At 42.3% G+C, this 25350-nt stretch overlaps 1 protein-coding gene across 1 annotated transcript; it reads left to right on the top strand.

Moving 5' to 3' along the window:
• Nucleotides 1-434: 434 nt before the first annotated feature.
• PITPNA (phosphatidylinositol transfer protein alpha) lies at nucleotides 435-25324 on the top strand. The gene is made up of 12 exons (XM_015296033.4): nucleotides 435-532; nucleotides 5439-5469; nucleotides 11391-11536; nucleotides 12095-12186; nucleotides 15606-15613; nucleotides 16532-16606; nucleotides 16930-17013; nucleotides 18377-18454; nucleotides 19398-19508; nucleotides 20986-21108; nucleotides 21831-21900; nucleotides 22556-25324. Exons 1-11 carry the CDS (start codon nucleotides 513-515, stop codon nucleotides 21876-21878), a joined length of 816 nt encoding a protein of 271 aa, XP_015151519.2. The 5' UTR covers nucleotides 435-512; the 3' UTR covers nucleotides 21879-21900; nucleotides 22556-25324.
• The last annotated feature ends 26 nt before the right edge of the window (nucleotides 25325-25350 follow it).

Below are 25350 nucleotides of genomic sequence, written 5' to 3'. Positions count from 1 at the left end.
AGCGCTGAGGATCAGTGAGGAGCTGCAAACGCCGTCACCTGCTGCCACCGCAGAGCCCCGTTTCCAGCAGAAAGACGTTGGGGCCGCAGCTTTCTGCGCTAACACAAGCGTCGTTTGTTGCCCCCCCCAAAAAAGAAGGGTGTTTTTAGCGATTGGCTCCGAGGAGCGGGTTTGGTGCTGAGGGGCCCAGGCGGGAAGCGCTGAGGGAAGCACGGAGAGCGCGAACGCCTCACTCCCGCCAACCCCTCCCTCCGCCACACACACACACACACACACACACACACACACACAAACAGCGCCTCCCGCCAAGCGCGCACGCTGCTGACGTAAGCACGCCTGCGTGGCGCCGTGACGCAGCGGTTGCCGCAGAAACGCCCCGCCCCTGCTCCCGCCGCCCTGCCCCCCTCCCCCCCCCCCCCCCCCCCCTCCGTCCCGGTGCGGCGCGGTCCAGCGGAGCGGCCGGGAGGCGCCTGTCACCTTCAGCGGGGCCGTCCCGGGCGGGAGGCGCCGCCATGGTGCTCATCAAGGAATAGTGAGTGTTGCGGGCAGCCCTCTTTCCCCGACTCCTTTTCCCTTCTCTTCGCCCCCTCGCTTGTCCTCCGGTCACCCCCCCGGGCCTGGCGCTGTGAGGAGGCGCGGGGGCGGCCCGGCCCCGCACTGCGGGTTGAGGTGTGGGGTGAGGAGGGGGGGGGGGCGCTGCGTGAGGGCCGCGGCGCCGCCGGGGGCGGCGGGAGTGAAGGTCACGGCGGGCTGAGGGCGGCTCGGAGTGGGGGGCGCCCTCCGCTTGGACACCGCTGCGGCTCTGCACCGGGGGGGGGGCCGGATCGCGGTGACCCCCCCGGGAACACCACCGGCGGTGCGGGTGTTCCCCGCGGCCTTTGGAGCTGTATGTCAGCGCTGGGGATGGGTACAGCGTTTCAATGGGATGCTGCGGTGCTGGCGATCCCCCCCCCCCCCCCCCCCGTCGGTTTTTATCCCCCTCCTCTCCTTTGGAAGCATAACTGCTAACTGGAAACTCCAGCTGAGACAACTCAAGCTGAGACCCGGCGTCTCACCGGAACATTTGGTGTGCAGCCCTCACCTTGCAGTTCCCCGAGGCTGCTGCAGTTTTCTGCCTCGCGGTGGGAAAGGAGAGGTAGAAGGCAGCCCGGTGGATCCGTCCCAGCGGTGTACGGCTATTAGTCACACTGCTGCTCCCGAAGTCTTTTGTTCAGCGCCTTTATGCATGCCGACGTGGTGCGCTCCCTTGGACCGATGCACTTTGGCTGGGTGTCTTCAGGCTGTGCCAGCAGCTGCACATCTTCCCTCCCTCCCCCCTTCCTCCTCCACCCTTTTCCTTATGGAATATAGCTGTGATCCTAATGATAAAGTGAGCTTTCAGTCCTTCTCTTAGATATACTTACCTACATGACAGTGTCTTCCTTAGAGCAGCTTTGTCAGATCATGGACCTGGTCTGGATCTAAATACGAGGACTGTATTGAACGTTGTGCTGATTCTTATAGTTGTCTTAAAGCTTGACTAACTTTTTTTCTTTTTATTTATTTTTTCACTAATCTTTAAACCCTTGCTATTTTTATCCAACAATAGGGGTGTAGAATTCAAGGACTGGTCTGTGTAACACAGAGGCAGTGTTACCTTCTGTAGTGCAAGCAGGCAGAAGCACAGCTGAGCACCCAGTTTCAGATGCGTGAGAAGTAATGTCTTCTCCAACATCTATTTTGTTGACATTTTCCTATAAATTTAGTTGGTAAAGGTACTTTCCCTTTAAGAGTACCTGTCTGGTTTATTTCTGTTCAAGTCCATATATCTGTTTTCATGCTTCTGCTTAGAGTTTCAATTTCTCGTCCTGTACTGCGGTAAAGCTCACTTGCCAGTGAGCTGTGCTGCCTACAGGGCATCTGGTGAGGATGGAACATATGTACTTTAAATGTTCAGACTTCTGAGCGTATGAGAAGTTAATTTTGATGAGGATGACTTCCAAAAGTCATTTTTACTTGGAATTATCGTTTACACCACCAGATCAAAATACCTGCTGGTCTTTCATTCTGCTTCTTCCAGAAATCAAATGTGAAGAGTAAACGTTATGACTGAAGGTTAAAAGACAGGAATTACTAAATGTGTTTATTCTTACAGGCTCCCATTTCTTTTTCTTTCTTTTCTTTTTTTTTTTTTTCCAGTAGGGTCACCAAACCTTCTGAGCTGTATTGTCCTGTTCTTTTTCCCCCTTCCGTTCTTTGTGTCTTTAAGATGTATGTGGCTCTAAGGACACTCAAGGTTGAATTGTGCTGAAATATATGTGCGTTTATTCCTCACTGCTTGGGATGCCCAACCAACTCCAACAGTTCTGTGTTCTGAGTTGTCACTGTTGGTGCTGGTGTTTGTTAGTTTTCCATGACATTGTATGTAAAAAGTTGCCCATTTTGCATGCTGTCAGAGGTGTTTTTTGACTGTATCTTATATTCTGGGTAAGAATTGTTCAAGACATGTGGAAACTACTTGTGTTGGCATGACCTGGATACTCAAAGCCGTTCCCTATTGCTGGTACGTACAGGTACCTCACTGCCTACCCAGCATAAGTGATAAAAATATAAGTGAGCTGCAGCTACATGTCATCCGAGCAGATCATTCCTCCATCACTGTGACCCCTCCCTACTAAATCAAATGGGTGTTACTGTGTGCTCCAGAGGTATTTGGGGAGACATTGTGGATATAGGGCAATATAACAAAAAGTGGTGTCACGTCTTTTATTGTCGGTCTGCATCATCTGTCTTTTCTGTGCAGCTTCTTTTACTGATGGTTATGCAGTGGTAGCTTTAAAGTTTTCGTTTGATGCCCTAATAGTCTTTCAGGCTTATCCTTTCATGTATACCTAGCCGTGTTCCAGATAAGCTTTATGGTTGTTTGTCTGCTTGCTTGCAAGGTTCGTAAATGCTGGCTGAGGTCTTGCATGCTTGCATACTCTCCCTGTTTGGATTTAAACTGCATCAAAGACCTTGAGGAGAATCTGAGCATGGAGACTTGCTTCCCTTTCCTGCGAAGTGACGATAATAACACTGACCTCCTCTGCAGCTGTACTTCCCTTTGCTGTCAGTTGAGGCATATTTTAATTTAGGGGGCATCTTCAGTGTTCTTCATTTTCCTGCCCTTGATGTGGCAGGTAACCGCATCGTAATCATTTCTTATCATTTGATCCATCTCTGCCCCAAACTTAGGAGACTTTTCCTCTTGTTACTCCTGGGAGGCTTTTTCTTTGGATCCTATAGGGTACTTCTCCCTCCTCCTCCTTTATCACTTGACAACCTATAAATGTTGGTCATCCCGCAATCTACTTAACTTCTTTGTGTTTCTGTTTCTCCATCGGTGAACATCAAGCTATAAGATAATATTGCTTTTCAATTTCTTACAGAAAATTTCATGACCTTACGTCAATCTTTTTATGCCACGTCTTCAAAAGGCAATGTTTGAAATCCATTCCAACGTCACTTTTTCTTCTTTGCTCCTTGCTTTTTCACCTTTGCTTATCCTATCCCTCTTCTTTTAATCCCCCAATTAACCAATGCCATGTTTGGTGGCATGGGCTACCTGTGACAAGCCATTTTCCCTTTTTTAACTTCTCCCTTATGTAAGGAATACCATACTGAATATACCTTTGGTTCTCTTCCATCTTGCCTTCTAGCAGATATTTTTAGGAAACAACATATAAATACTGAGTGGAGAGATCATTCTTCAGTGTATCCTTCCAGGAAGTGGCATATGAACTTCCATGAACTGTTCAAATGCCATTTTACAATTGCTTCTTGTGTTTGGCAAGGGATCGCATAGCTTAATACGCATAATGTGACAAAGTACGCTTGATCGGTTAAAAATCTGTTACCTAATGATTTTTATTCTGACCTGGGTTCCTGTTGTAAGACACGGTCATTCCTTCTCCATTCACTTTCCAGCACAATTCATGTCTCTATAACCCTCTACCTTATTTTAACCCTCTGACTGTCCTTTCTCCTAAGATGAAGGGCCTCGTGCAACTGCTCTGTTGTCATACGGAAGCTTTTTCCCCATCTCACATCATCTTTTTTTGTCCCCCTTCATTTGTTCTGTACTTCTTTGAGATGAGGTGACCAGAACTATATACAGGATTCAAGGTGCTGATGCATGGGAGATTACAGTGGCATAACTGTCATTTATTTTTTGTGTATGTAGTGTGCTTCAATTGCTCATGTTTCATCTAGTTTTTAAACCACCTCCGGACTGATAGTTTCAGATGCTTTCTCATAGCAGCACCAAGATAAATGTTGGTGATGGTTTATGTGGGGCTTGTTACCCCATGTGTTGGGGGAAACGAATGCCTGTAATGTATTATTCAGCTTCTATTGATGCTGAACTTCACCTGCAGTTCTCAGTAGCTCTTCCTACAGTTCTGTGCAGCCAGCATAAAGTGTTGTTGCCATAAGAAATCTTGCAAAATCTCTCAACTTTTGCCCCTCTTGCAGATTCTTTTGTGGCATCTTGCTGGTGACATTCCTTTAGTGTAGGAGAAATGTTCAATTTTCACCGGTTGTGTTTAAAAAAATATAAAACAGTTATTAATATAATGGACTTTTATTCTAATCCCAATATATCCTAATTTCTGTGAGGGTAATTCAGGAGGAAATGAGATTTCTTCTACTCACAGTAACTGTGGCTGTTTCATATCTGTGCCTTGCTCTGGTTCCCTGTTTCAACATCATCCTTGCTGAGAGCAGAAGTTGAACTCAAATCTGATTTCAGAGGAAAAAAAAATACTTCTTACAAAAGTGCCTTAAAGTTCATGCATCTGTCAGCTTTGAGTTTGGATTTATTGTTGTATTTTCAAGAAATCACAGTGGTCTACAGAGCAAAACCAGCCAGAACTCAGTCAGTTGATTCAAAGAGGCATTCAGGAAACCACAATGACTCATATATAGAAATGGCGGCGCCTTCTATTGCAGTCAGCACTAAGCCTTCCATGTACTTCTCTATTTGGTGTTCCTTCCTACAGGGCAGGACATATAAACAAATCCTGCCATGACTTGTAACTAAGACAAATCTGTACAAAACTCTTGAAGCACTTAGCAACACTCTTCAGCAACTTGAAGAGGAATGAGACGTGACTACTGAAAGGATGTCGTGAGAAGGAACATGCAACTATTTTGATTCTGCATGGACTTGCAGGGTAGTAAGATATTACTGCTAGTTGTAGTGTAGGATTGCAGTTGCACTATATCATGTCATTGATTTTCTTTGAGGCTGTTACATAAATAGTCTTGAAAGTAAAGAGTAAGTGCTAGGGGTGCTGGTGCTAGGTGGACACTGCAGTAATGTGGGGAGAGGAGAGCTGTATGGTTGTTGCTGTGAGAAATGTGCCCTCTACATTTTGCAGCTGTATTTGTTAACTTTCTGTTTCTGTATTCTCTTTCAGCCGTGTTATCCTGCCTGTGTCTGTGGAGGAGGTAAGTCCTTTTCTTGTTGCTTCCTTTCTTTAGGACTGTAAATAAACTTGTGATCAAAGCAGTTTGAACAAAAGCTGGAAAATGCATGGAACAGATACAGCCGAATTCAGGACTTCTGTATGATCTTAATTCACTCACTGTGTTTTGAGCAAATAACATCAATTCTTAAGGCTGAGGTATGAAGTACATTCGGATATGATGATAAATCTCGACTTGTCAGACTGTTCTGAAGTGGTTTCCTTTCGATTAATGCAATTGTTCTTTTTCTTTAACATGAAGAGAAAGCTTTAATACAAATTTAAACTACACTTTGGTCTTTGTTTTCCTGGAACTCTTTTGTTGCTCTTTGCCTGTGAATTGAAATCAATTCTTCTGTTCTGTGAGGGCGGTATAGCAAAAGAAAGATTGTATCTCCACGTCATAGCACTTTTAAAAACTCTTCTCTAGATCTTGCAGAAGGAAAGCTTTCTTATTCTTTATGTAAAGTTCTAATTGAAAGGAGAAATGTCATTTATAATGCAGACAGTGATTTTGATTGCCAAGCTAGCCATGGAATAGCTGTGCAGAACCTCTAGCTGATTCTCTGCTCTTTTCTCTGGGAGTTGCAGCTTCCGTTTCCTCTTCTACATTGAGCACTACTCTTGCAGGGTATCTGACTGTATATGAAGGGCTTGCTCTAACTCTTAGGAAGAGCTGCAATAACAGCATTCTTGTTTGTCTTTTCCCTGGGTATGGTACAGAGAGTGGTAAGCTGGATCACGGCAGCACTGTTTTAAGCATACTCGTTTGTCAGTTCCGTACTGTTTTGACAGAGCACACTTCAGAAATTGGTGCAGTGTATTTCAGCAACTGTGAGACTGCTTAGTAAAAAAACCAACATCTCAGCCAAGTTTCATATTCCTATGGCTCAGTCTGCTCTGACCAGGCATCACATGTCGATGGCAACCTAGGCTTGTCACCAAAGTGATTTTATGTCTGCATGCTATCATGGTGCAGGACTGGGACATACCAGATGCCTGTCTTTTAGGTACTCCTTACTTTTAGCTTATATGTTTTCTGCATGATTCCTTTTCAAGCAATTCTAACAGAAGCTTTACTGAAGTATTAGGTAGGTATATTTAGATCCTCTGCTGTGCCTGAATGCTGCTTGTGTGAGGAAGTCCTTGACCAAAGATGGACTAACACAAACTTCAGCAGGTAAACAAGGGATGCAAACTTGCAAGTGGCAGAGGAAGTGTCTGAGAAAGCTGTGTCTAAATGGTGAGGTACTGCAGAGCTCAACAAATGGAAGCCCTTAGCAGGAGCTCTGCCTCGTAGTGATATGCCTCTAGGTATCAAGCTGTGTAATGAGCAAGTTATTGCATCAGTATACAGATTGTTTCTTTGAGGGGGTTAGATTGGATGGAACCCAGCACAGGATTTTTCCGAGTTCTCTGATACTGGGATTAAACTTCATCCAGTTAAAGCGAGTCCCTCGCTATGCTCTTTTCCCTCCCTTGCTGGCTGTTCAGTGTCAGGCATGTTTTCAGCCTTGTGTTCAGGCTGCTTCTGTGGAAACTGGGGTTTCAGGCAGTAAGTAATTGTGTTGCTCTCTTACAGCCTCCTTCTCAGAGGATGCTCTGAGGTCATTCCTTTGGATCGAAGATGTTCCAGAGAGTTTAGTAACACAGTGAAAAGTCTGTAAAATGCAGTGCAAATACTGTTAAAAGAGAAGAAATAAGAATTTTAGAGAGAACACCTTAGTATGCTGGGATGTGGAAAATCCACCAACTTACTAAATGCTGTTTTTCCCCAAGCTCATATATTGTTACTGTGTTCCCTTTCCAAGATCTGATGGTTCTCATGTGATCTGTAGGCTAGGTATCAGGAAACAGTTCCCTAAGCAGAAAGTTCTTACATTCACTTAGCTTTGCACATGCACTTGCATCATATGGTAGTCTTAAAGGCATGCTTAAGAAGAAAGTTTATTTCCATATTGACTGAAAGAATGACTACTGCTTTGGGTCTCTGTATTTTCATCCTCCTTCCTGTGCAGAGAGATGCTGATACATCTGTGCATCACTTGGTCACTGCGCTGTTGTCTGTACTACAAAACAGATGATACAACTTTATTGCTTTCAAGAATTTCCTTGCTTGCAAAACTCTGAATAGGGCTCTGGAGACTTGTCATAGCTCTTCACTGTGCAGTTCCTCATTAAACATCTCTGTCTCTAGGAGATGCAATAGGAGGAATTTTTGCTTGAGCGTCTGAGAAGTTCACTCCTTCAGCATGCAAATTGTTGCTGGAAGTATGGTGCCCATGCATAATGTAGAGGATGAAAACAGTTGTGTCTTTAAGGCATTGTAATAGGGCTGAGGCAGTCTTCTGTGTTGTTCTGTGATATGCCAGGGATTCTCTGTTCAGTCCTTTCACCCCAACAAATGGAGCTTAACTGATAGTAAGGAATTCAAGAGGAAACCAGTGATCAGGAAGATAGTGGAGAGGTGTTAACTTAATAAATTTAGAGCTCAGTGGAAAATAGTTAGCTGTGTAACTGCTAAGATGGGGATAAAACAGTGCAAGAGAGTCCCTGGTGATGACTAAAACTTGAAGGCTGGGATGTAGGAGTTAAACCATAGCAAACTGTCTTCTGCTAGGAAACTCTGCCAAAATTTGGTCCTGCATGAGCACAGGCTGCAAGCTGCTCTCCTGTGTTATTTCATACATTCTTGCACTACAAGGAGCAAAAAACAGTTAAATATCTTGTTGTATCTTAGGTCTTTACCTATACTCTTCTGTTCTCTGACCAACACTGTTGCACAGTGCCAACTTTGAGAGCATGGTCTTGAGCTGCTGTGTGGGTGTCTCGCCAGCTGCCACTTGGAAATGCTGGTATGGATTAGAGCTGTGTATACACATTCTGGGCTGCCTCTTTGTTCCTCTCACATGGGAAAGAGCTTGCCAAACACAAAAGACTCTTATTTATTAATTGTTTTCAAAGCTGCTTTCAGGAAAGTAACTGTTCTTGAAGATGGCTGCATTGAGATCAAGCCTTCTGGATGAAATGTGGTGTGAAGAAGATATGCTGTCTGCTCTATAAGAGGTGTTGTGACACACATTGAGGGAGGTGACTTCCTGCAGGAGAGATGTTTCAGGGCTGAAAGGATACGTCTGTCTGATGCTCTGTTCTTCGTGGAGCCAGAATCCATTTTTCTGTTAATTTTCACAAGCAGATGTTCATTGGGACACTTTTATCTGGGCCTTTTCCTCTTCTATCAATGCGATTAAAGGATCAGAAATAACAGTGAAGATTAAATGTTGAAGATGCCAAACCAAAGGGCTTATCCTCTTAGAGTCTGAACTTTGACCCATGTATTTAAGGGGGAGAAGGAATGAATGAGAAACTGTTACTAAGAGGAATTAGTTTGTGCCTCTGCAGACCTGTCCTGAGACTTGCTGCAAAGCAGCCTGTTCCTCTAGTGCTGTAGTTGCCAAACTCATATTCTCCTCTGCATGAGTGTGTGTGTGGCTTTTACCCTACTAAGTCAACTTACTTCTAAGATTTCACAACTCTCATGTTTTGCTCTTCTGGAGGAAGGTGAGTGTTCTGTTCTCTGTGGGTCATCTGCAGGGAGTCATGAGGAAAGCAGTGTAGTGTATGAAATGTCAGAAGGCAGAGAGTTACACTGCAATCCAAAATCCAGACTGAAACCCAATCTGCTGGTGTCAGTGCAAGAACTGTTCAGCCAAGTGAGGGGTGCTTGTACAGCCTGGGCCTGGACCTTCTGGAGAGATACAGCAGAGCTGTTGCTCTGAGCTAGGAAGCAGCAGTCTGTAGATTGCTTTTGCTATAGACTACTTCTGTTGGATGGATGCTTTTTCTTCTTTTTTCTTTCTCTTGATAGGCTGACTATCTGTTTGATTTCCTAATATGCTTCTGTGGTGAGTCTGAGACTGCATAGAGCACTTGTTTAAGTCCTTCCAGTATGCTTTTTGCTCTGCTCCAGATTAGCTGAGGCCAGGATATCTAACGTTATACCTTTGGCATATCTCTACTCTCCCAATAGGCGTAAGCATTTTATTGGAAATGCAGTCTTTGTTAGCACTAGATGGTACAAAATGCTGTAGAACTTGGATTCTGTTCTTATTTTAGATCCTCTGACAATAAAACTTAATCACTGAAGGGATCTTCCTTCTTCCTGAGGATGTGTCAGCCTAGTGATGCATTTCTGGGTTGTCAGCTCTGAGTAGTATTCCACTTTTCCAGCTTGAGTTTCCATGTATAGTGTTAAGTGCCATTCCTGATTCTTTGTGCACAGCCTTGTTCTAGGGAGATTGGAGAAGGCCTAAACAGCATTCCATTGCTTTGTGGTAAAGTTTTCAGATTATTGTTTTCTTTTTATCCCTGCACTTCTGATGTCTCTCTCTGTGGTTTACCCTTTCACGCAGCCTCCCTGTACTGCCATTGGTAACAGTTGTTTTGGTCGCTTTCTGTTCTGAAAACTGTTTTTGTTTTGAGCACTTCCCTTCAATCTTTTGCTTTAACTTTATTCTCAGAGCTTGTCTGCTCACCTAACTTTTCTTCAAAAAGCTCTGCATGAATTTCCTTCTTCTCACCATGAGCTCTGCATCCTCTTTAGCCAGAGGCAAGAGCATATTGGTCTTTGCATCTTCTGCAGTTAAGAGAATGTTCTCTCTTCTACACATTCTCGATTTTCTTCTGCTCTTCCCTCTGAAACATGTGGATGCTTCTTCTGAAAGAGATTGTATAGCAGGAAGTAGTGTGAGTGATTTCTGAGAATTAATACAGCCAAGAGAGTGTCTGTAAGTGACTAAAAGATGATCTTAAAGGTAAGAATTTTACTGTGTGCTGAAATGGTGTTCTTTCCCTGTTAGTGGCATAATGCTCCTGACTAATAGGGAGTGTGGCACAGAGGGGAAACCAAACCAAAACCCCACCCTAAACAAAGTTAGTAGGAAAAATAATCGGGTCACTACTTGATTCAGTTATTTCATTTAATAAAGTTTTCAGAATGAGTTTACTAATTGAAAGAGGATATCATTTGGGTTTGGATCAAGACAACTGAGAAGAAAGAAAATGCATTATTCTGGAAGCCCTGACAGAACTGAGTTTGAGCTAGACTCAGAAGGGAAATGGATATTCAATGAATACAAATGATCTGATGTGATTTAGGGTCAATTTTGACAAGAGAGGTCTAAGCACAATGGTACATTATGAGGGCTAAGAAGAGTAATTTCACTATATTCAGCTTTAACAAGTAGCAGCATTTTACTGGAAAACCTTCTGGTGCAAAGCACCTCTTGATTTCAAGCTGCTAACTTGTTTTGAATTGCACCTGCAGGATCCTCATCTTTAATTCTTCTGGTCTCTGAAACTGTGCACATCTAACATTTGTATCTTAGAGGACTTAAATGAGATGCTATAAGTACCTGTTGCCTTCTGTCTTCAGTTCTTTCCTACCTTTCCTCATACACTCCATTTTGTCAAAAAATATTCATATGGAATTCTTTGGGATAAATTAGTGTGTTTATTAGTTTAGGACTGTCTGTGTATTATTCTCCATTTGACTTGAAGAACTGGGACACCTGTGTGCCAAAGCATGGGGAAGAGAAGAATGTATGCTACTGTATCGCTGATGTCTCCTTTCATCCATTTTATATTTTCCTAAATTTGTGTTGGCTCTGAGTTTGAGATTTAAGGGTTAAAGGTAGCTCTCTTATCAGCAGTGCTTTTCTCCTTACTGCCACTCAGGTTTTTTATGTTAACATGAAATTAAATGAGATGCTTATCTGGGCACACAGGTGGATGTTCTTTTCCCTGCCTTCTGCCAAGAAAATGAATTTATCCTTGACTTCTAGTAAGATTATTATTACTTCTGCTGTATTATAGCAACCACAATAACATCTCTAACTTCTTTAGTATCAAGTGGGACAGCTGTATTCTGTGGCAGAAGCCAGTAAAAATGAAACTGGTGGAGGTGAAGGAGTAGAGGTCCTGGTGAATGAACCCTATGAGAGAGATGGAGAGCGTGGGCAGTACACACACAAGATCTACCACTTACAGAGGTATGTGAAACATTCCCAGAGGCAAGCAGGATTAAAAGGCAAAAGGAAGTGGAGGAAGATGGGATGGGATTGCAGCAACTGTGTAAACTATAGATTGTATAAGGGCTGAAGGGCATGGAAGTAAGGTAGAGCATAACAACAGCTGGCACACGGTACAGCTGGAAGTGAGCATCACTGGAGCACCCACCTGCTGCTGTAGGCAGTTGTGTCTGTTGTTCCCAAGAAAATGTTTTTTAAAGCAGGTGGAATTCTGGTACCCAGTATTCTGATACTTCTATTTGACAAAAGATCAAATGCCTCCTAGATGTCAACCTGTGTTCAGTCTATACTTTTTTTTCTGTCCTTTCTTATGTAAATAAGGTTTAGATTAACCTAGCCATCAGTCTCTAGAAATCATAGCACTGGGGCTGAGGAGAACCCCACCAGTTCTACCAGTATATGAGTCTCTAGGATCTGTAGTTCAGGTGATGTTCTGCACATCTCAAGAGTGTCTGGGCCAGAGCTCCTACTACATGTAGTTCTCATCAAAGCTTTTCTTCCTGTTTCCAAATTTTGCAGCAAAGTGCCAACATTTGTGAGAATGCTGGCCCCTGAAGGAGCTCTGAATATACATGAAAAAGCATGGAATGCCTATCCCTACTGCAGAACTGGTGAGTGTGTGGGGAAGGTCTGTGGATTACTGGCTTTTGGGTCTTTTTTTGGTTACTTGGTTTTGGGTGGGTAGGAAGGAAGAGGGAAGGAGGCAGTCAGTAGGGAAACTGTTTCAGATTTTAGAGTTCTATACTTTACACCCCTTCTGTGGTCAGGAAAAGCCAAATACAGGGCTGCAGAGTTGAAAGACAGCTCCATGTCTGCTGTGCTGCCAATGAATGACGGTGTGTGTACAGTCACTTCAGGACTGGAAAAGAGCAGACCAAGAAAGGGGTGTCATTCCTACCATTCCTACCAAAGAAGCTACTGTGCAACACTAGTGTAATGGGTGTATAAGGAGCTCTTCTGTAACTCAAACACAGCATAGTCTGGTGGAAAAAAGAGGAAAAAAAAAAAAGAGGAAAAAAAGAAAGGACATGAGGAAGAAACAGGGAAGACTTTGATTGTCTCTTTAGTGCAGCTTGATGTCATGTGGTTGGTATTTTCGTGGGATCTAAGATTAGTGAAGGATGAGCAGGTAATGCTACAGTTGCTTTTAGGGTGGGACCTTGACACATATCCAAAGATCACCCAGCAAGTGCACATTGTAACTCCGGGTTGAGGCTCTTGAGGCTGTGCAAAGTGCTGGGATGCTTTATTTACTCACTGAAGTTGTCAGCTGCAATCTTTGACCACTACTGTTTTTCAGACTATTGCTGCTGTGGGAGTTGGAACTTTGACTGTCTCCAAACTTACGATTGTATCTTTGAGGGATACATTTTCTGCTATTTGGCAGAGATGCAATTGCAATGGGAGCCATAAACTTAAAAATTCCAACTGTTCTTGAACCTCAGTATAGAAATATATATTTTTTCAGCTGCTTACTTATGAGAATTTGAAATAAACTGTTTTAAAAGAAAGAAAAAGCTTTGTGGTGGGGAAGGTTAGTATTACTTTAGTACTGGAATTTACCTACAGCAGTGATGGTGGAATGGATGTTTCAAATATGAAGTTCAGTTACAGTGTACACTGCTAAAATTCTGCTTAAGTGGAAGAAATGCAATACCAAAGTCATATTCAAGACTTCCTATCACAGTCAACAGAATTTTAGGTTTTGGTATGCTAGAAATAACGGTGTAACAAATGAATAAATAAGAAACCCTTAACTGTAATAAACACCCATATAATATGAGATAGAAAGTGTATTGATGTGGGGGTTGGAACAGAAGGCAGTTTTTATGCGGAGGCTGAAAAATCTGTTTAGAGTATCTGCCAGCATGACATGAATCAAGAAAAGCTCAGAAATGTTGCTGAAACCTTCACTTGCTAGTATTGGGCAGGAGGGAAGAAACCACCACGTGTGTGGTGTGGGCTGCCTTTTGCATTGTCATTGTACATCCAGGTATTTGTGCTGTACACTAGTAGGTTAGTGGTGATGGCCTTGTCTGAATCTTTGTGCAGCACAAAGTGTTGTGCTGGCTTACAGCAACTAGCGTGGCTTTCAGTCCTCTCAGTGGAATTTGAAGCTTAAGAGCCGGGGTGCATGAAGAACTAAACCTGGTTTGACAGTGTAGGACTTAGTGGTACTTCTTCCTGTGTCCTCCTGCACCAAGGTAATGTTAGTGTCCTATACTCTGGAACACTGCTTACTTGCACACTAGCCATTGCATGCAGCCTTTTAAGTTTGAATAAAACAGTACTTTTTATTAATAGTGCATCACAGTATTATTTTTTAAATGTACAAGTTGGTCACCCTTACATTTTTTGCTATATCCTCAGGAAAGCTGTTACTACTTTAATATGCATTATTATATAACGTTCTCAAAGAAGTGTTGCAGATTGAGGGAACTGAAATGCCTGTCTTGTAACTTTCTGCAGTTCTGCATGGTGTTTGCACTGTAGTGAGTTGTTTTCAAGTACTTTGAATAGAAGCCTTCAAAGTCCTTTGAGCAAATGTAACATGAGATTGTTGCTGTATACATTTACTGCAGTAAAAATGAGGTGAGGAATGCCCGATAGTTATAACAGAGGGCTGGTGCCAAGGAGAAACAGTGTTTTTGGTTCTTTCCTGCAGTCTCACTTAGATATTAGTGTCATTTAAATACTTTTAGAAAAGCAATTTGATGTGTTCCGCTCTTTTGGGTGTCAGCATGAGTTTTCTGTGGTCAAATGTCAAGAAACCCAACAGTTATAACTGAAGCTGAGATGTGTAGGCACTATTGCTGTGACACCTCAGGTTCAGTCTCATAGCAATTTGAACATCTAAGTTCTAATGGCTATTTCTGAAGAGATTCATTTGTTCACTGTACAAATGAGAAATCTTCCCTATAGAGGAGAAATTAGGAAGGAAAACAAATCTCTTTTCAAGCAGCTGCTAATTATGTTGCATAGCCATGGAAAAGCAGATTGTCATGGGAAGGTGGGAAGACTCTGGCTTGTTATTGCTGGTTTGTTCAGTGTTTCATGAGGACGAGCAGGAGAGAGTGTAGTGTTCTTTAAGATGAAATTCAGCCTTTTAAAAATGAGCTTCAACTCTGTTTGCTTATCCTCTTTCACCACCCCAACATATCAACCCAAATAATCAGCCTTCTGTTAAAAAAAAAACCTTTCAAAGGGCTAGGGTTTTAAAGCAGCCCGAGGCCCAAGCATAGGCAATTCGGAGAGTTGGATGTGTGTGACAGCTGATAAGGTACTGTCTGCAGCATGTCGGGTTGCAAAGTCATAAATTCAAGCAATGTGTTTACAACAAAGTTACTTCTTAGTGAAGTCGTCATGTCAAACTTCAGAACAAACCACCAAAGTTCAGCACCAGCTTCAAGCATTCTTAGAGCTGAATTGTTAACGTACTCTGATGGCTCAGGTAGGACAGATGCTGACTGTTACAGGATCTTTAATTGCTATTCTGTGTTGAATAATTGAGCCTTACTATCCAGGGAGTTCAGTTACCACAAGCAGTAGAGATGCAGAGGGTCTGGTTACTGCATGCAGGTGTGATGAGGTCTGCACTGGCCTGAAATCCAACGTGTGTTCGCTTCAGAACTCCAAGAGGTTTCTTATCTGCAAGCTGAGAAAGGATTGGTAAAATGCCGTCAGCTGAACAAACTTATTCCATCTTCTCATCCAGCTGGCTGTACTCCAGAAAACAGAAGTGGCAGTACATAATTAATTGCTGCTCCTCTGGGTGTCTCCAAGTCTGAGAATTTCCAGAGGAGAAGGGGGTGAAGTTTACTATCTTATTTATTTATTTATTTGTACTTCTAGGGTTGTTTTTTCACTTCCATAGTGTCTGCTGCTCAAGCTGAAGCTGGGAAGCTGAAGTGTCCCTGTTTTGCTGATAGTGGGAGGAGGGTAATGGTTGTTGCATGTTTTTTTTTTGTTTTTTTTTTTTTCACTAAAGTACTGTATCTCTTTCTTTTCATGTGTTGATTTCTTGGACCAGTTATTACAGTAAGTATTGTTTTTACTGATGATTTGTGGAAGCATGTGTAATGTCTGAAATGAGGCATTCTGAGTAGAAGCTCTTTAGCTTGAGCGAAGGGCATTTTAGCTTTTATTGTACAATCACGTAGGTTAGACCTCCTCCCCCCCCCCCTTCCCAACTGTGGCACATCCACAAACTCTTCATAACAGTGGACAGAGATCCTTCTTTACAACAACAAATCTCAACTTTACACATGGGAATTTACCATTGCCCAAATAAACTGTTTAAAAAAGAAGAGCTAGCTTGTGGCATTATGTCTGAATTTGATATTTCCTTTTTACATGCTGAGTGTTTCAGAGGCCTCTTTTTATTTCTAATCCCTTAAGGAAGGGTAGGGTTACTTTTGGAAGTCCTTTTCTGCTCACAGTGATAATGAGAAATGGAAAGTTTTTTGCTTACTTGGGAGAGCTGTGCTTCTTTTCCCTTCCTTTCCCAGTGTGAAAAGCTCTCAACACATCAGTTTAATATTCAAGAATTGCATTCAAATATATACTCAATGCTAGAGCAATACTCTACTTAAAAAGACAATTTCTGTCTAGCTAATGTTGCCCCTTCTAAGTTGTATTTAGGGTGGCAGAAATTCCCCTTTAAATAAAAGCTTTTAGTACGCAGGTGGAAAACTCAAAGCATTTCACTAAAACAATGGATCTTTAGCTTTTTTTTTTTTTTGTCATTGAACAACTTGAGGTTTATTTGATCTTGTGTTATTTGTTGATCAACAACTTTTCTAAAAACAAGATGTGTTTACAGCTAAATCTGATGTTCCCTAAGTCAAACTCCAGTCAAGTTTTAACATGTTGAGTTGACTTTCCTGCTGCTTACATAGCTAATAAGAAGACAAGTTATATATGCAAAGATAACAAGAAGCTTTATTTTGATGTCAGAATGAATATATGAAGGATGACTTCCTGATCAAAATTGAAACCTGGCATAAATCAGATCTTGGAACGCAAGAAAATGTAAGTACTTGTATCATGCATTTTATTCATGTCTAATATCACAGTGCTGCTTTCCTTGCTAGATTAGAAGCTTGCTGCATGGAACTATTTGCAGTGCTTCTGGGTTGCAAGGTCATGTTGCACTAGCAAAGGAGAGACTCCTACTTATGTGCTAAACTGTCCCCAAACTCTTGTTCTGTGTGAACACCTTTGCTTCCTCTCTGCTCTCTGTGTACGTGAAAGGGGAGCAGTCGATGTCTGCTTCTCCATGTGGTTTTTATTGCCTCAGAATGGGAATGTTCTGTCGCTGAATCGATGACGTCAGTCTCGTGCTTTGACTGTAGGTTCATACACTGGAGCCAGATGTATGGAAGAATGTAGAAGCTATTTACATAGATATTGCTGATCGATCTCAAGTACTTCCCAAGGTATGGTAGGTGGGTAAGAGCTCCCTGGTGTGGGAGGCCTTGTGCTAAAAGAGGGATAATGTATCAACTTTGTTCCTGGAGTGGTTGCAGGTTACAGGACAAATAAGAAAAAGGAAAGAGAAGGAAATACATTCCTTAAACATGTTAAAGCAAGCTAGAAGCAGAGCTGTTTTGAAAGCATTGCGCAGATTGTCTGTAAAATCTGTTGCTTGGCCTTATAGTACATGTAACAGTGTATTATGTGTAGCTTTACAGCTCTGCAGCTGATTACAGTGCTTGAACAAGAAAAAACAGCACTGCCTTTCCTATGCAGCATCTTGTTTAAACCATCTCATTTTTGAAACTGACCTGTGGCTTCACACTGGTGTCTTGAAATTATATAGCTAATACTTCATTCAAACAATGGCTATGGATACTATAATAAGCTAAGGGATGTTTCTGTACTCTCCTGGAGAAAAACAAACAAACAAACAAAAAAACCAAACAACCACCATGTGTAAACATGGAATGCTATTTGAGGTTTCCCTAATTAGTATTTCTGAATGCAGTTCAAATATGGCTCATTTACCTGCTCACAAAGTTGCCTCTGGGTGTTAAAGCAGATCCAGTATTTTTAGTTTTTCTTTCTAATAAAGATGAATTGGTAGCACACAAGTAGCATCTGATTTCCAGTAGATTAGGCTGTTATTAAGGTATATCTGCAAATACAAACTGCTCTGAAATCAGTGCTGTCAGAGAGCAAACAAGAGTTTACTTGAAGCAGAAGAATCTTGAAGAAGATGCTACTGGTTTGTCACTTCTTGCAGTAAACAGATGATGCTTTGAGTTTGTTTTCATTTCAGTTGAAATGGAGGTAGGATTCAGATACACGCCTCGGTCTTAATCCAATGTGGGTGAAGGGAATGCTGCAAAACATTTGCTCTGCAGTAGGAGGCAGAACTAATGCCTCTTTCTTTTTGGTAGTGGTTGTGAGATTAACTGTGCTTGTTACCTAGTGTGCAATACAGGTTCATCATACTCGTGGTGCTGTGAAAAATACTAGACACTACAGCTCCAGAGCTCATAACTATATCTTGCAGCAGTTGTATTTAGCTTTCAAAGAAAAGCAGTTACAGGAAACCTATCCTGTGAGTTTGCTCATCTTCTGCTGGTGTTACTACAAAGGAGTTCTTACAAAGGTCATATTGGTTTGATTGTGTTTCCTTGAAGAGTGCCTGACCTAATGTTAAAGTCTGAAAACAATAGCTCTTGAGAAAGCAGCTAGAAGTTAATCTTTGCCCACCTGAAAAATACATCCTGTGTGACTGCGGGCAGCTAGATAAAAGCAGGGCAGTTTGTTTAATCTCGTGTGTCTGTCCAATAGGATTACAAGGCAGAGGAAGATCCAGCAAAATTTAAATCTGTCAAGACTGGACGTGGACCTCTGGGTCCCAACTGGAAGGTATGTTGCGCATGACTTCAGGAACAGTATCAGTTTGCTTGTGTCCATACTGGGGCTTAGGGCCACAGATGTGTTTGTCGTGTGTTTGATTTCACTTGCACAGAATGAAATGCTCTCGGCTGATAATCTGTTCTGAAGTTAAAGGAAATGGAAAAGTTTGGTACAAATATAGAATAAGTTCTGAGAAATTGCCAAAGCTGTCTGCTCTTCAGCCCAAGAGTTCGCCCAAGAGAATTCAAGGATGAAATAGCTGAGTTATGAGCAGCAATGTTTAACCTTTCTCTTAAATTCCTGTAATCTGGAAACTCTATTTGGGCAAATATGATACCAGTATTTAAAAGGGATTTCAGATGGGATCTGAGGAGCTACAGGTGTGCAAGCCTGATCTGTAGTATGCAAGCAGAGAAGTTGGGATTGATATGATCTACTTGGGAAGAATGTATATAGCTTCTGTAAGAGAAAGTAGGAAAGTTTGCCTTACCAACCCTGTGGAGTTTTTTTTTTAAGGCTTCATGATTGTGTGGACGACCCAGCTGATGCAATCTGTATAGGATCCCAAAAAGTTTTAGATAGGGACATTGTCAAAAGACTTTTAAGGAAATGAAGTAGCCACATCATAATGGTGAGGATTTGTAAGTCATAAATTGAATAGAGAAAAAAATTAGTGGACAAAGGAGAGGAAGTAATGATCTCTTCTCAAAATGGAGGGAAGTCCACCTGTAGAGGTAACTAGGGTTTATTTTCATCATGCTCCTAGGTACACTGCAAAAGGGATGAGCAAAGACGTGACAAAATTGCTTGAGAAAAGACAGTCAAAAAAAAGACAGAGAAAAGGTGTAAGGTTGCAAGATGATTGTGAGGAATTGTAGGTTATGACTGAAGGAGCTGCTTTCCTAGAAACATTTGACCTGAGTCCTGAATGACTGTCTTTGTATCTTTGCAGAAGGAGCTGGGGAAACAGTCAGATTGTCCATACATGTGTGCTTACAAATTGGTAACAGTCAAGTTCAAGTGGTGGGGTCTACAAAATAAGATTGAGAACTTTATACAGAAGGTAAGTGAGCTTTGTGCTGAAGAGAGGTGTGGAAATTAAGTGTTTCATCTCCCATCTGCTTTAGCACCTCAGCTTGTTCTTGTAGTGCAGTCTACCAGGAGATACTAGCTTGAAATCTGCATGTCACCTCAGCAGTATAGTCAAGGCTTTGCTTGATATACTGCAATCAGTTGGATTAAATTTGTTGCTAATCCACAGGTAAGGTTAGTTGATAATTATGTGAATTGTTTATTGAACTGCTTTGCTCACAGGCAAGACTTTGTTGTGAAATGGTTACATCTTCAGTTATCTGACCTTAATCAGCTGTGGTTTTTTCTGGCAAGTCATAGAGCTCTCAACATCTTTTTCCGTTACCATTCTGCTGCTTGAAGAATCTGTGTTTAAAAAATAAGCAGATGGTTAGAAGCTTCATTAACTTAAAATATGACTAATTAGTATCCTGAAGAGAGCATTTACTGTGGAAGGGCTCGTAAGCCGTGAACTGCAGCTAGAATGCTAGACCCTGGAATTGGAGGGTGTGGTTATCTGTATTCATGAAATGCCTCTGACTTCAGATCCTAGCGACTCCTTGATAATTAATACCAATTAATATCAATACCAATTGATAAACTACAGTACTGCTTCTGCAAAGGCAGGACTCCATGCCATAACCTAAAGGGAATGCTAAAGGGGAATGACCACACTGCTGCAGGACTTCAAGTATCAGTGACAAAAGCCCTGAACAAAGCGTTCTTCAATCCGTTTCAAAGTAGTTGAGTTGGTTTTGATCAATTTATCAAATGTGAAACCACAATTGCTAAAACTGAAGTGTCCTTCCCCAGTGAGAGCTTTCCAAGAGCCATTATATACCCTTGTCTAGCAGTGGTCCTGCCTAATTTCTCTCCTGTAAAATGCCAATTAATTGCTCCTAACTTGGAGCAGCTTGTGCACTTTAGTTACTTCTGCTGAAAGGGTTTCAACTGGGGAAAACATTTTTTATGGGGGGAGGGGGGCCACTGCAAAACAGAAAAGCAAGGTAGGTGCTTGCCAACCCTTTATACTTGCTAACCTCTAGTTTTTAGCAAGTCAAGAATTACTTCTATTCTGTTTCCATTTTTTTATGTTCCTTCAGGCCAACTATCTTGTTCTGACTAAACCAAGCCTAGAGTGCTTTATTCAGTCAAAACAATGCCATCAAATCAAAGGAAACTAGTGAAGCATTCAGTAATTTTTTCAAGGCACTGTGTAGGCTGCTGCCTAGGCTTGGAAAAAAAAAAAAAGTGCATTTCTATCAGGGATTCAAGGCTCTAGATATTCTATTTAAAACAAATAAAACTGAGCTAGCACCAGTCTCCAGTTTTGGTGGCTATGTAGAAAGGTAGGTTAGGGAGCTGGTTCTTTAGTGTATGCATCTCTGAAAGTTAAGATCTAGGTAGATCCATATTAATTGCCCTATGAATAAGCTTGCTTGTGTGTGTTATTCCTCCTCCTTTTGCAGCAAGAAAAGCGTCTCTTCACAAACTTCCATCGGCAGCTCTTTTGCTGGCTTGATAAGTGGGTTGATCTGACTATGGAGGACATCCGTAGGATGGAGGAGGAGACCAAGAGACAGCTGGATGAGGTCAGTGGAAAAGCAGGGCACGTGTGGGTTGTGTGAGGAACTGTTTCTATCCAGTACAGAGGAAAGACTGCTGCATTGTCATAGCACAGTGTGTATTGTCCTCCTGTTATTTAGGTCATGCTTCTTGTGGTTTGAATGATTGGCTATGACTCAGTTATGCTGGCATCTCCTTCTAATCATTAGGGACTTCTCAACTTGTTGTTGAGCCAATAAACACAGTGACCCACAGGTAATGAGGGTATGAGTGTCAATGATTTATTTATCACTTTAATACTTTCTTTCAGCGCTTGCCTAAATCTGAATGGACGTGTTTGTCCTGGTTTCCAAAAACAAGTTCACTAAAAGCATTTTAGCTCTAAGTATTCTAAGCAGGTGGTGGGGGTGTATCACTGGTTCCTTACTACGAGAAACACAAATTTGATTTTAATGAGTACATTGGGTCCGTGATTTGTGTCCTGCATTGCCCCATTCCCTTCCTTCACACCTCAGGGTATTTCATTGTCAGTTCACATTCATACTTCCCTTTGCATGGTGGTTCTGGATCCCTAGCAGAAATTAACCAAAAACGGTTCCTGGATGTGCATAATCACAAAAACTGTTTTGTGATGCTATGATATTAATAGCCTTACGTAAAGTAGGAGTGCTTAACTTGTTCCACACCAATAAATTTAGAGATTGCATCATGTGAGAATGAATACTTGAATATTTTTTTCCTCTTTCAGATGAGAGAAAAAGATCCAGTGAAAGGAATGACAGCTGCAGATGACTAACGTGACTTCTTCCTTGTGCACTGTAGGTATTGAGAGTCTGACAAAACTCTTTGTTTTCATTCAGAATTATTCGAAAGGAATGTTCTAAAGAAATACTTGGGTGAAAAGCGTAAGAAAAATGTTCTGGAATATTCTTTAGATGTTATTGATGTTCTTATTTCTGTAATACACATATTTCCATGACTTGAAGCATAAGTTATGCCTGCAAATACTTGGAATGCACTTAGGAACTGCAAATCCCTTGTAAATACGTTTAGAATGTATGTATCTGGCATTGCTTCTTAATAATGCTTAGAAATGGACCAAGGCTTAGGGCAACCACTCGCGTGTCACAGGGGAGGCAGCAGCAATGACAGTTTTAATTGCTTTTACTGATTTGTTCATATATTCCATTATGAGAATGCTAACCTGGGAGAGACAAGAATGTTACACTGGAGAGCATACCTGAATTTGTATTTGCTGGCCAAATTGCTGATCAATATTGTAAGCATCAAGCTGGGTTATAACTCATAAACAGTGCTGTGAATGTTGAACCTTATTCTGCTAGGGCACAGAGCTGGTGACAGTGGTGACAGTGTCTCACATTTGCTTTCTGACGGTTCCTTCTCCCTCTTCATGTGGAAAACTTGACTTCCAAAGTAGCTCTAAAATGTTTTCCTGTTGTCTCTTTACTCCAGTTTGCAAGACAGTCATCAGGAAGGCCTGGGGAATCCACACTCTTTGACTGATGGACCATCTCTGGATCAAGCCTTTCTATATCCAATCGGCAGGCGATTTTAAATCTCCCATAGCTAATTCTAGATGCCCTTTAATATTGTGAGCAAATAGACCGTCTGGTACTAAGCACTCCAATGTTAGCACGTATATGAAGGAGGTAGCTCCTTGGAGACGTGTGACTTAGAGATCGCTGTATTTATGACTCCTCCCTCCTTTTTTTCATTGTGTTCAGACCAATTTCCACGTGGCCCTGTTTGATTTCCAAGTGACATTTTTAGCTAAAATAGTCTTGTGATGTGGTGACTTAGATTTATTATTTTTTTTTAATTATTATTTTTTTTTTTCCAACTGGGATAAACTGCCACCTTTGTTCCTGCCCAGCCCTTCACCATTCTTTGAATGTCTGTTCGGAGAGGGAAACTGTCAGCATTTTAGAGTGCAAAACTATTCCATAAAATGATACCCTCTAACCCTTGCTCCCAGGGTAGCAAATTTAATGGCATGTGTTCTGAATACATAATCAGAAGTAGCCAGATATAATTCTTGGTCTGCGATGAATCTATCATGATATGTGGCTTCTGCACGGCATTACTTTGTTCTGTCACAGCACACAAGAATTCAAGACTGATTAGAAGCTGTGCTCAGCATCTCCATGCTAGGGCCTTCAGCAGGTGACTGTTGAGCTTCAATGTAGTGATACGTGGTCTCTCTGGCCCTGTAGCTATGTTGTCCTTCAGCTGTGTGTGTCAGTCTTACAGAATAATTACAGAAAGTTGCTTGATATGTTGCAACTTCCTGGTTCGTTCTTTACTTAAGATTTCTTGTAACTTAAAAAGCTTAAATTATTTTGACTAATAACAGCGTGATTCTCCCTGGACAAATTGAAATGTAGCAAAAAGCTGATGTACAAGTAAAGTTGTGGTATCTGAATGCATTCAGGTGCCTGGATCAGTGGTTCTGCTCAGCAATAATACTCTTCCCATTGCAGGACAGACTAAAGCATCTCCCTTCATGCTGTAGAAAAGCAACTTAGGAGAGACCTGCAGTTGTTTTCCAAGTTATCTGTCAGTTGTTATGAGTTGCAAAGGATACTGCTAACTGATGTGAAGAGCTCTGGGTATTCAGTGAACTCAAATACTTACTGTAACTATCTGTATGTTGATATCAGCTTTAGACAATCAAATAAGCAGAACAGAATCAAAGAAATGCTGCTTTATTAAATACATATGAGAAAACATGAATTTCCTTGCTTATGCGTAAGGCCCAATATTTGGTTTTATTTATTCCCAAGAGTAGCTTTATCTTCCACTTCTGTATTTGGCGGCACTGACAGGGAGTACAGAATGCCAAACAGACACAGCTGTACCGCCACCCTTCAGAAGTCTGTTTGGCACTCTGTGCTACATCCAGCTCCTTCAGCCCTTCGTGTCCCTGCAAGCAGGAGCTCCCGCAGTGACCCAGGGCTGTGCTGAGCAGGGATGTGCCAGGATCCGGCCTGGATTTGGTGCGAGGGGAGACGGTGCATGCTCAGGAGGGAGAGGATGGCTTCTGGTTTCTGGGGGCAGTTTATCCCTTTATTTTTAGTTTGTTATTTTGCCTTACTCATGTCTAAGTGCAATAAGCTCTGAATTGTACCAGTAACTCTGGCAGGCTCTTCTCAGTGACCTCACATGGCTTTGCGGGGTGGGGAGGGGTGAGGGATTTTTAGCAGTGTCACCAGGCAGAACTGAAATTTATTGTAAAATAGATGAAGATAGTACATTTTAATCCGTAAGGCTATTTGGGACCAGGATGTTTCATGACATCTCCTATAGCTGTTCCAGACGTATTGCAGGACTGCAGGCCCCGCTTTAAAGTTTCTTCAGCTTAAAATATTTTTAACCAAGAATTCCTGCGCTGACGTTGTTCACGTGTGTCAGTTCTGTGCTGAGGGATTCTTGCACTTGAGGACAACCTGAGAACACACAGCACGCTTGTTCTTGAAAGTTGTGTTACCCAAGAGGCTTTCCATCTGATGCCACTAATCGCCGCGGAAGCAGATTGTAACATTCCACCCTGCAATCCTTTTTTGATCCTCTGATTTTATCGTAAGAGCTTTTACACAAAGCTTTCCTGATTAGTGGCAAAACTGGGGAAAAAAATGCAGAAACCCCATCCCGACTCTTCCTGTCACACTCCTCCCCTTTTGCTTTTTTCCTTCCAATTCAATCCCAAGTGCAAGCATCCCTCAGCCCGGGGACGGATGAATCCTGTAAGGACCTTCCACTCCCCATGCTTGGGTCCCACGGGCGAGCAGAGCGAAGGTATCTGTGGGTATCTGTATCTGTGATGGGTTTTGGACGCCCCCCCCCGCCCCCCATACCCGCCGTGTCCCCGAGGTGTTTCACTGGGCTGCTGCTCTGCTTTGGGGCCGTGGTTGTGCTGTGCCCCGATCCGTGCTGCGTGGGGTCGGGCTGGGGCAGGAACCCCGCTGCAGTCTGGGTCTGGGCGGTGCGCCGGCGGTGCCCGTTGCCCCCCTACGCTGCACCCCTCTGGGTTTCATCCCCGCTGGGCCTCCCCGCCACGTTCTGATCGGTTCATTGTGCTCTTTCCTTTGGCAACACACACTTCGTAGAAATGGGTTAGATGATCTCGTTGTTTCTTTCAATGTGAGTTTGTGCCTTTTTTGTCTCCTAATCTTCCAATACAGGCATATTGGAAACGAAATCTAATAAAAATACTAGACAGAGCTTTCCGCCTCCGCAGTCTTTGTTTT

This window comes from Gallus gallus, chromosome 19 (genome assembly GCF_016699485.2).
Source record: "Gallus gallus isolate bGalGal1 chromosome 19, bGalGal1.mat.broiler.GRCg7b, whole genome shotgun sequence".
Classification (NCBI taxonomy): domain Eukaryota; kingdom Metazoa; phylum Chordata; class Aves; order Galliformes; family Phasianidae; genus Gallus; species Gallus gallus.
This window is presented reverse-complemented; position numbering and strand designations above follow the sequence as displayed.

What these genes read in the sequence shown, in the direction of transcription:
- PITPNA (XM_015296033.4), top strand. Translation starts at nt 513, where the DNA reads ATGGTGCTCATCAAGGAATA. An exon ending in ATCTTGGAACGCAAGAAAAT is followed by an intron (nt 16,607 to 16,929) that starts GTAAGTACTTGT and finishes CTTTGACTGTAG; the next exon opens with GTTCATACACTGGAGCCAGA. An exon ending in TTGAGAACTTTATACAGAAG is followed by an intron (nt 19,509 to 20,985) that starts GTAAGTGAGCTT and finishes CTCCTTTTGCAG; the next exon opens with CAAGAAAAGCGTCTCTTCAC.